This window comes from Mus musculus, chromosome 11 (assembly GCF_000001635.26).
Source record: "Mus musculus strain C57BL/6J chromosome 11, GRCm38.p6 C57BL/6J".
Lineage (NCBI taxonomy): Eukaryota > Metazoa > Chordata > Mammalia > Rodentia > Muridae > Mus > Mus musculus.
Window position 1 is genome coordinate 101,591,795 of NC_000077.6, and position 11,061 is coordinate 101,602,855.

Below are 11,061 nucleotides of genomic sequence, written 5' to 3' on the forward strand. Positions count from 1 at the left end.
GGGGCATTCCTGGACAGAAAAACAAGGGGTGCTGGTGTACCAACATCCCACGAAGAATCTGTGTGTGCATGCTTGTGCGCATGCTTGTGCACATGCGTGTGGAGGTCAGAGCACTTTCTTGGGTGTTCTTTGGGTATTGCTTTTTTTTTCTTTCTTGTTACTGTGTTTTATTTTGAGACAGAGTCTCACTGTATAGCCCTGACTGCTTCTGCCTCCCAAGGGCTGGGATTAAAGGTGTGTGTCCCTGTACCAGACACTATCCGTAAGAAGAAAAGTCATGTTCCAGGGAAGCTGGCTGTATCCAACTCCCAAGTGCTGGGATCTCGAGCATGTGCCACTGTGCCAGCTTTTCATATGATTTAGTTAGGGTTTTTATTCCTACAACAAAAACACCAGGATCTAGCCAGGCGTGGTGGCGCACGCCTTTAATCCCAGCACTCGGGAGGCAGAGGCAGGCGGATTTCTGAGTTCAAGGCCAGCCTGGTCTACAAAGTGAGTTCCAGGACAGCCAGGGTTATACAGAGAAACCCTGTCTCGAAAAACAAACAAACAAAAAAACAACAACAAAAAACCATCATGACCAAAAAGGGAGTTGAGGAGAAAAGGGTTTATTTAGCTTACACTTGGAGATCATAGTCCATCTTTGGAGGAAGTCAAGACAGGAACTCACACAGATGAAAACTTGGAAGCGGGGCTGATGCAGAGGCCATATGTGGGGGTGGTGAGGTGATGCTGATTTCTGGCTTGCTTTTCTGGCTTGCTCAACCTGCTTTCTTACAAAGCCCGGGACCACCAGCCCAGGGATGGTAACACCCACCTCGAGCTGGGCCCTCTCCCAGTGATCACTAATTTTAAAAAAAGGCCAACTGTTGGCTCTCATGGAGGCATTTCTTCAACTGAGGCTCCTTTCTCTGTGATGACTCTAGCATGTGTCAAGTTGGCATATGAAACCAGCCATTACACCTAGGTTCTGAGGATGAAACTAAGGCCTTGGTATGTGCAAAATGAGAGAACTTTACCAACTGGCTACCTCCTCAGGCTACAAACTTTTCTGTTCTGATAGGCACACAGGCTTCCAAGCCTTTGAATCATGTTCTACTTCTCTGGCTTCTGAGTGATTATCCACAAGGCTTGCTCTCTCCCATTTTGTATCCCTAGATACATTTGATTACTATTCTAGTTCCAAGCCAGTCTCCACACTGTCCCACTGATAACCATTCAGGTATCATCCCTAGACTACCCCAACGCAAAGCTCCTGACCCTGAGCTGATGCCCTGTGTTAATGCGAAATCACCCATTGGTTCCCCCACATCATTGTGACTGATGTGACTAAGGGAGGCTTTCTCAGAATTGGAGCAGAAAGGCCTTCATAGGATTTGTGTCTTCCTGGAGACTAATACTGAGGGTCCCCAGCCCTGCCTCCTCTTCCAGCTTGGACTGGGAACCTCCTGGCCCTCTGCTAAGTGAAAGGTATGACAACCTAGGAAGAAAGGAGCTTGAGAACTTTAGCAGGCAAGCTCGTCTCCTTTCCAGGGCCACGTGTCCTGAGCCCATTGCTGCAACATCTCTCTTCTGAATTCTCTCAGTCCCCTCCTGCCTCCCCTGTTTTAACAGCTCCATACCTAGTATGAGCGCAGAACTGTATAAGACCCCCCCACCCCTGATTCTTCAGCTGCTCTAGTGTATTGCAGCCCCTCCCTTCTCAGGCTGTATCTCAAGAAGCGATGCTCATTAACAAGCCATGAAGCCTGTCATCCCAATAAGGAACAGTGGTCATAGTTGTAGGAAGGGCAAGCTTGGGGTGGGCATGGGGGTGGGGGCTCAAGACCATGTTCTCCCTAGGCTTGGCCACAAACAGCATGGGCTTGCTCTTCCGTCTTTCACCTCCACTGTGGGTCCTTCTGCCCTCCTCCCTCCTCCTGTGCTCATTAACCAGTCTCTTGGTTCTTTCCAGGAATTACATTTTAATTCCAGCTAGCCTCCTTTCCAAATGCAACTGGCTTTTTGGATTTGAAAGATTGCTGGGTGGAAAGAAAGTGTGGTTGCTGTCTGGTTTGGTTTTTTTTGTTGTTGTTTGTTTGGTGGTGCTTGGGTTTTTTGTTTGGTTGATTTTTGGGTTTTGTTTTTATTCACTTTCATCAAGTCTTGGAGTCCGTCTCTGGATCACCACTGCTGGATGTAATTAGTTGACTAAAAAAAAAAAAAAAAAAAAAAAAGACAGGAAGCAAAACGAGTCAGTTGTTTCTGGATGTGCTGCTGCTTTGAGAAAATGGTAAAATATCAAAGTGTGAAATAAAACAGAGCAGCTGCTCTCCAGCCTACACTGCTGAGAACCGGCACAGGTGGCCTTGCTCTCGGTACCGATGCCCCAGTCAGTCCTGCCATTTTATACAATGATTAGGAGTTACCAGCTGGTAGTCTGGCCTGATGGCTCAAGCCTGTAATCTTGGCTACTTGGGAAGCTGAATTAAGAAGATCTCAAATTCAAGACTTGCTTGAGGTTCTGAGTGAGTTCAAAGCGAGCCCAGGATACGTAACAAGATCCTGCCTCAAACTAAAAAAAAAAGTAGGAGGCTGGAGCTCACAGGCCAAGTGGTAGGTAGGATTCGCCTTTAGTCCCAGCACAACAGAGGCTGAGGCAGGCAGATATCTATGAGTTCAAGGCCAGGCTGCTCTATGAGTCCCTGGACAGCCAAAGCTACACGGAGACTTTGTCTTAAAAAAGAAAAAAAATGTGCTTGCTATTTCCAACACTCACACCAGACAGCTCACAACTACCTGTAATTCCAGCTCTAGGGAATCTACTGCTGTCTTCTGGCCTCCTCAGATACCCACCCATGTGGAAAAACACATAAGTAACTACTTTTTTTTAAGTAAATTTTTTTTTTTTTAAGGAGGGTAGAGTAGATAGGGACAATAGCTCAGGGGTAAGCATTTAACTAGTATGCACAAGGCCCTGGGTTCAATTCCCTGTACTACAAAAATAATTTCAAAACAAAACCCAGAAGTGACTTTGAAATGATTCCAGTTCTCTCCCTGGACCTATGCTAAGAAATCCCCCTTGGCTTCCACAGGCACAGGAGGACCTGCACTCAACGCTTAGCCAGAGCCCCTTTACCTCTCACCGTGAGTCGGGAATATTTAGAAGAGCTAGACTGGCAATCATTCGTGATACCTGATAAGACAAAGCACAAGTCACTCAACTAGCAGTCGCTAAGGAGGCTGGGGGTAGGAATAGGCCCTTCCTGTGGCTAGGCACAGAATCTCCACTAGGAAGGCATTCTGTGGTTCCCTGTTCCAGACTTTATAGGGCTCAAATTTTATCTGCCGATAACCTACAACATCCCCACCTTACCTTCTCTGCCATGCCCTAGAAAAATGACCGACACCTACCCAATCACTCTATTCTTTCTTTACTAACTTAGGTTGGAGGAAATCTATTCAGAAGGAGGACATTTAAGGCTGTTAGAGGACAAGAGTGCCAGGAAAGATTGGACAGGACAGGGACCAAGAGAACTTCTAAACTACAGGACTGGGGTGCGTGTAAGGGGCCCCCTCACCTCCTGCCCTCTCGGCTGCCACACTCACCGCGGCCTGGAAGGATGGGGGGTTTACTGCACACTCTACAGGATTGCTGGCCATCTTGTTGAGCTCCGGTTGGCTTAGTCTGGGGTCCTTGCCTTTGGGTGTCTTTTTGGAGACCATCCTTGAAGATGCTCTGTGTAGGTGGGTCTTGCTCCTTTTGTGACTTTGGCCCAGGCGGCTGTGGCTGTCCTTGTGCCTTCTCCTGTGGCTGTGCTTGTTGCTCTGGCTGTGCAGGCGGTGGCCCTTTTGAATCCTGTTGGGGTCCTTTTGAATCCTGTTGGGGTCCTTTTGAATCTTGGTGTGGCTGAGATGTTTTCTCAAAATGCTGTTTCTTCTCTTCCTGCTTTTTTGCATTCTAGCAAAAAAAAAACAAAAACAAACAAACAAACAAAAAAAAAACCCAGCAAGTGACATCATCTCTCCTCACCTACAAGATAAACTGGGCAGTGGAGCAAGGGAGAAGTGTAGACTGCCAGAAGTCTGTCTCTATCCTTTGAACTAGAGGCTGAGGGATAAAGAGCAGTTCCTGGGGCTGGAGTGACGGCTCCATAGTTAGCAGCACATACATTCCTCTTTCAGAGGACCTGAGTTCCCACCACCCACATTAGCAGTTCACAACTGCCTGTGATTCCATTGCCAGAGTTCACTAAGTATATGAAAATGGGTTTTCTGGATGCGGTGGCACACACTTACTACCCCAGAACTTGGAAGGTAAAGACAGGAGGATTGCCACAAGCTAAAGGTTACCCTTTGGGTGCTAAGAATCAAACCTGAGTCCTCTGAAAGAGTAGCCAGTGTTCTTCCCCACCATGCTCTTGCTCTCCAGCTCCTACTTTTTATTATTTTTAACTATATGTATGTGGGGGGGGAGTATGTTGCGTGTATTGTGCAGGTGTCTGTGGACCTCTGAGTCATCTCTCCAGTCAGGAGTACACTGAGTTTTTATTAGAAGCATCTGAGCTCAGGGCTTAGAGATGGCTCCTCAGTGAAGAATGTTTGCTGTCCTTTCAGGGGAGCTGTATTCAGTTTCCAGGACCCACATTAAGTCCAGCACCCATATCAGGCAGCTCACAGCTGTCTACATAGTAAACTCCAGCTTCAAGGAATCTGACACCTTCTTTTGTCCTCTTAGGGGTGTGCAAGCACACACACACACACACACACACACGCACACAGGCAAACATACACAAAGTAAGTCTGGGGGACTGGAGAGATGAATCGGTGGTTAAGAGCACTAGCTGCTCTCCCATGGGGCTGAGGTTCAATTCCCAACACCGTATGACAGCTCACAACCATGACACCAGGCTTGGGATCCAACATCCTCCTCCAGTACCAAGTATGTACATTGTACATAAGCACACATGCAAGCAAAACACATGTATACAAAAATCTTCAATATATACATTATCAGGCATGGTGCAATACATCTTTAATCCCAGTACTCAAGCAGAGGGAGGTGGGTCTCAATGAGTTCAAGTCCGATCGAGTCTACACAGTAAACTCCAGGCCACCTAGGGCTATGTGGTGAAATTCACTCAAAAATGTTTTCACATAGAAAAGCTGGTGAGTGCCGGGTGTGGTGGCGCACACCTTTAATCCCAGCACTTAGGAGGCAGAGGCAGGTGGATTTCTGAGTTCGAGGCCAGCCTGGTCTACAGAGTGAGTTCCAGGAGAGCCAGGGCTACACAGAGAAACCCTGTCTCGAAAAAAACAAAAAACAAAACAAAACAAAAACAAAACAAACAAACAAACAAAAAAACTGGTGAGGTGGCTCAGCAGGTAAGAGCACTGACTACTCTTTTGAAGGTCCTGAGTTCAAATCCCAGCAACCACATGATGGCTCACAACCACCCATAATGAGATCTGACACCCTCTTCTGGTGTGTCTGAAGACAGCTACAGTGTACTTATGTATAGTAATAAATAAATCTTTGGGATGGAGAAAGCTGGGACTGAGCAAGTGGGGTTGACCAGAGTGAGCAGATGTTCTAAATTCAATTCCCAAACTGTGGGCATTGGGCCACAGACAGTCTGGTCTCCAGTCAAGTTGAGGTCTGAACCCAGGTAGAACCTGATGACTGGTAATTCCCACCTACATGAGACAGAAGGCATTCCCTCATGTCCCCTGGACCCCTGGCTCCTGTCGAAGTTACCGCCCCCCGCAGCCCCCACAGGAGAAGCATGGCTTTCAGTCATGTACACAATGTCCCAAGCTTCTGATCTTCAGGCTAGACTCCTCCCAGTTACCTAGCAACAACACGATAACAAGGCCACTATAAGAGGGGCTTCTTGGTCCCTCCTTGCTCTCAAGCTTTTACTTTCCTTACTCTCTCCCTCTTACTCTAGCCTTTCTTCTCTCTCTCCTTTTCCCCCTTCTCTCCTCTTGGCCATGGCTGGTCTCTCTCTCTCTTTCTACCTTTTCTCTTTCCCCCTGCCTTTCTACAATAAAGCTCTAAAACCATAGACTGTCTCTGCTCATCAAGGCCTGCTGTGCTTGGATGATGGGATAGGCTTTCTCCTAATGAGCCCTGCCTAATAATCTCCTGTCAGAAAGCCTTCCTACACTCCAGCCACAGACCAGACTAAGAACTCTCACCTTCGTGGGAACCTCTCTGTCTCTGCCCTCTCTCCGGTATCCTCCGGGGCCGAGAGTGTTGCCCCGGGCGGCTAGTATCGGGGGCTGCTCCTTGTCCACCCCCACCCCCCATCCCGCCATGTGGGGTCAGTGGCTTTACACAGCCAGATGCCCACCTGGGGCTGAGTGGAAAGCATCCGGCAGTCCTCCTGCATCTGCCTGCCCAGAGCACAGGAACTCTGGCCAGACATGGGCTCTCTCCCTCCCCACTCTTCCCTTACACCTGACAGCCCCACACCAAACAACCAGATGAAGGCTCACAACTGTCTGTACAGCCACAGTGTGTACTCATATACATAAAATAAATCTTTAAAAAACAACAAACAAACAAACTGAGGTTCGGGCTGGAGAGATGGCTCAGCGGTTAAAAGCACTGACTCCAGAAGAGAGTAATGGCGATGTGCTCATATGCATAAAATAAATCTTTAAAAAGAGAGAGAAAAAAAAGAGAGAGAAAACATTTCATTAAAAAAACAAAACAAAAACAAAAACAAAACCTGAGGTTCAAGAAAACAAAAACAAAAACAAAAAACTTTTTATCTGCCAGACATGATAGCACATGTCTGCAATCCCAGAACTTGGAGTTGGGAAATTTGGTTAGCCTGGTCTACAAAGGACTACACAGTGAGACCTTGCTCCTCTCCCCAAGAAAATACAGTTGAAAAAGTCACTCAAGTTATGCCAAAAAAAAAAAAAAATGCTTAGAAACATTTCCCAATATGTAAATTGGGTGCTCTAATTTTACACTTGAGTTAAGCTTACATATGCCTCAGCCCCCCATCCTCACTAGCCACACTGGGGAGATTCAGCAGCATGCAGGCTGAGGGCTACAATATCAGACAGCACAACTTTCTGGCCCTATACACACACTACCCTGAACAGTCACTGGAAGCTGAGCCCAGAAGTTCTTAGTCAATCCAGGCAAAAGAGTGAGAGACCTCTCGCAAAACTGAACTAGCTTGCCTCCTACCCCAGCAGACAACATTCACAAGCTAGTGATCCACTCCTCGGGAGTCCTTCATCCTTCCCCACTCCCTGAGGCCCTAGGGTGGACCCTGATGGACCAAGCCCCTCTCCTGCACCTGCTCTTGTTGCTGCTGTGCCATCAGCACCTTCCTCCGTTCCAATGCCATCTGCCGACGCCGGGCCTCCCAGTGGTAGGCACTACCCATGATGGTGTGGTAAAAGAAAATTCCAGCAGGGTGTGAGAGCAGGCAAAGCCCAAAATGATGCCGCTGCACCCAAACGCTTCTGTCTCCTCCCACCCCGATCACACCTGCCTATTACCCGGACCACCTCACAATGTGGCCACTGTGGCCACTGCCAGGGCAACTGGGCAGCCCCCCTGTAGTATGGGAAGTGGAGGCCATTCTTACCAAGGCTCATGGGGAGCCCCTGTAGGTCCTCCAGAGTCTCGAGGAGCAAAAAGAGACAGTCTCTCCTCAGCCTGGAGTCTCAGTGGGCCCTGGAGACAATTTGGCAATAAAACTTATACATTATTCTCTTCTAGTGTCTGCCAAGAGACAGGCCAAGGAGTTTCTGGCAGCAGCACCTGACCCTCTGAGGGCCCTTCCCTCCTTACAAGCTGTTTGGAATTATCTTTCCCAACACTCTCCTGGGTTGTGTCTCTCCCTGTTCTTCCAGGAACCATTTGTATTGAGTCAAGATGAAGGAAAATACAAACCGCAACCAAGCTTCACTCTAATATCCCTTTTAAATGAGCAAATCATCTCTTCTGTCCACACATGGATTATTACTGGATAGAGAGCACAAATAGTTCCCTCTGCAAGTGGTATGTGTGTGACCCAACTGAGTTTCTCTGTGGAGGGTGGGGATGAGATAGCCTGGCAACTCCAGGCATCTGTAGTGGGATCAGCTGGAGTTTTAGTGTCAGACACAAGTTTAACCCTGGTTGTGTCATTAACTAAGCTGAGGGAACTTTTTTTTTTCTTTTCTTTTTTGAGACAGGGTTTCTCTGTATAGCCCTGGCTATCCTGGAACTCACTCTGTAGACCAGGCTGGCCTCAAACTCAGAAATCTGCCTGCCTCTGCCTCCCGAGTGCTGGGATTAAAGGCGTGTGCCACCACCGCCCATCTAAGCTGAGGGAACTTAAGCAGGCCCTCAGTGTCTCAGAGCCTGCCCTGTAAAGGATGCTGGTATGTCTGGAAAATGCCTGCCTTCAAAAGTGGAACACTGTGAGAAGGTGGAAGAGCTGCCCCAGCTCAGATGTGTGACAAAAGGAATGCTTTGTCTTGCTGAATCTTTGTACTTGAGTACAAGGGTGAAAATTCCTTCTCCAGCACCCAAGGGAGCCATCTTCATGACTAGGTGCTTTAAAGTGACTGGATATAAAAGATGAAAATGAGACTTGTCATTGGTGCTTTGCATGCTAGTAGTCAAGTTACCACAGATCTACCACCCGCTGGGGGAGCCGGCGGGCTGACCAACTCAGCTACCACCCAGACCCAGGTCCACCCCAACACCTACCCCATCTATGACCTGCTAGATTGTGTGAAGGGGCTGGTCCTGCAGAACCAAAGCTGCAAGATCTCCACTACACGGGGCAACAACAGGATATCCAAGATGAGACCTGGTGAGGATCCAATATTGATAGTGTAACAGAAGCCAGAGGCAGACAAATGACTCCCTGCAATGATCATTTGCAAGAACTGTGCAGCCCCCTAAAACAAAAGATTTTAAGCTTATTCCTGGAGAAATAGAGTACATTTTTAAAACAATAATACATTTTCTAAAATCTCTTTATATTTGGGTGATATATGTGACACAGGCTGGCCTTAAGCAATGTGGGAAGAAGGAGGGAATCACCACAGCTTTCGTGGTAAGATATTTTTTTTCTTTTAGGGAAGGCTGTAAGGGCAGAGGGCCGATATGGAGGGGTGGGGAAATAGAGTGGGATTGGGGTGCATGAAGTGAAATTCACAAAGAATCAATAAAAAGTTAAAACAACAACAAAAATAGCAAGATGGATGGTGCCTGACAACATCCAGGACTAGACTTTGTCCTCTACATACATGCACACCTGCACATGCACCTGCATGCACACCTGCACTCACACCTGCATGTGCACCTGCGCACGCACACCTGCATGCACACCTGCATGCACACCTGCACACACACCTGCACATTAACCTGCATACACACTTGCACGCACACCTGCATTCATACCTGCATGTGCAAATGCACACAAGCATAAAATCCAGCTGTAGGATCTTTACCAAAACAGAATACAGAAAGCTTGAAAGAGTAATGTGTTGAAGAAAATATACCCAAAGAAAATATTAAGAAGATAAAGCTGGGTTAGTGGTAGTGGCATATGCCTTTGATCTCAGCATTTGGGAGGCAGAGGCAGGTGGATCTCTGTGAGTTTGAGACCAGCCTAATCTATAAAGTGAGTTCAGTGACAACCAGGCTACACACAGAGAAATCCTGTCTGGGAAAACACAAAGAGATAAAGCCGATATAGAAATATTAAAAACCAACAGAAATATGTAGCCTTTTAATACCTTTGGTAGAATTGGCAAGATAATTCAGTGAATAATGTCACTTACTGTCAAGCCTGACAAGCTGAATTTGATCCTGGGGACCCACAAGATAGAGAGGAGATCTGACTCCCTCCCTTAAGATGTTCTCTGACCTCCACATGTGTGCTGTGTCATATACATGCCACACACATGAATCCTAAAAATAAGCACAATATTTCTTAAATGTGTGTAATATGGGTATGGTTTAATTGTTTTTGTTTGTTTGTTTTTGAGACAGGGTCTCTTTGTGTTGGCTTGGCTGTCCTGGAACTCACTTTGTAGACCAGGCTAGTCTCAAACTCAGAAATCCGCTTGTCTCTGCCTCCCAAGTGCCACCACTGTCTGGCCATATATGGGTGTCTTGTCTGCATGCTTGTGCATACATGCATGCCTGGTGTCCTAGGAAGCCAGAAGAAGGCGTTGAATTCCCCAGGACTAGAGTTATAGACAGCTTTTAAAAAAAAAAAAAAAGACTTATCGTTCTTCCTACATGTATACCTGCAGCCTGGAAGAGGGTACCAAATCTCATTATAGATGGTTATGAGCCCCCATGAAGTTACTGGGAATTGAACTCAGAACCTCTGGAAGAGCAGCCAGCTCTCTTAACCTCTGAGCCATCTCTCCAGCCCCAAGTTATAGACAGTTGTGAACTGTGCATATATTAGTGTTGAAGATTGAACCTGGGTCACCTGTAAGAGCAGCCAGTGTTCTTAACCATGGAACCATCTCTCTAGCTCCCGAAAATAAAAGTTTTTAAGCTTATTCCTGGAGAACTAGAATACATTTTTAAAACAATACATTTTCCTAAAAACTCTTTATGTTTAGGTGATACATGTGACCACAGGCTGGCCTTAAGCACTGTGGGGAGGAGGAGGGGGTCTCTTCAGAGCATCTTATCTCTTGCCCCAGAGATTTAGATAAACAGATGTAGGTACTTGAGGAATTGAACTTCGGTCTTCATGCTTGCATGGCAAGTGCTTTATTCATTGATGCATCCTCCTCACCCAGTTTCTTGAGCTTCTGTGGTATTCTGGTCCCAGCAGCCTCCAGGTGCATTGAGAACAGCCCGGATCTGTTGAGAACAGAACTTAACCCAGGCGCACAACTCTCAAAACTTCAGCACCAGGGACAGCTCCAACTGCTTAAAGGCAGGCTAGGAGATTGGAAACTGGGTGGTGCTCCAGGAAACAGAACACTGGGATAATCCTAGAGCCCATTAGTCAGGCCTCCCAGGTTTGCATGAGAAGAAACCTAGGAAAACAGAGAAATAATTCTACCAAGATCACACAGCAAGACAGC

General features: G+C 47.1%; 1 protein-coding gene across 3 annotated transcripts; it reads right to left on the reverse strand.

Annotated features, from left to right (window-relative positions):
- Positions 1 to 1,949: 1,949 nt before the first annotated feature.
- Positions 1,950 to 7,520, reverse strand: Gm11634 (predicted gene 11634). 3 transcript variants are annotated; one of them, NM_001372545.1, is made up of 4 exons: positions 7,302 to 7,472; positions 3,589 to 3,940; positions 3,126 to 3,175; positions 1,950 to 2,190 (listed from the first exon to the last, which is right to left on the reverse strand). In NM_001372545.1, exons 1-4 carry the CDS (start codon positions 7,389 to 7,391, stop codon positions 2,164 to 2,166), a joined length of 519 nt encoding a protein of 172 aa, NP_001359474.1. In that variant the 5' UTR covers positions 7,392 to 7,472; the 3' UTR covers positions 1,950 to 2,163. The 3 variants fall into 3 exon arrangements, with proteins under 3 accessions (NP_001359474.1, NP_001350166.1, XP_030102092.1); XM_030246232.1 differs by having other exon boundaries at positions 1,977 to 2,190; positions 3,119 to 3,175; positions 7,302 to 7,520; NM_001363237.1 differs by lacking the exon at positions 3,126 to 3,175 and having other exon boundaries at positions 7,302 to 7,462.
- Between the last annotated feature and the right edge of the window lie 3,541 nt (positions 7,521 to 11,061).

Excerpts from the sequence above, each read along its gene's own strand:
- Gm11634 (NM_001372545.1), bottom strand. The coding sequence starts at position 7,391 with ATGGGTAGTGCCTACCACTGGGAGGCCCGGCGTCGGCAGATGGCATTG. Across the intron at positions 3,941-7,301 it reads CACAGCAGCAACAAGAGCAG|AATGCAAAAAAGCAGGAAGA; the intron begins GTGCAGGAGAGG and ends TTTTTTTGCTAG. Across the intron at positions 2,191-3,125 it reads CTAAATATTCCCGACTCACG|TCAACTAATTACATCCAGCA; the intron begins GTGAGAGGTAAA and ends TTTTTTTTTTAG.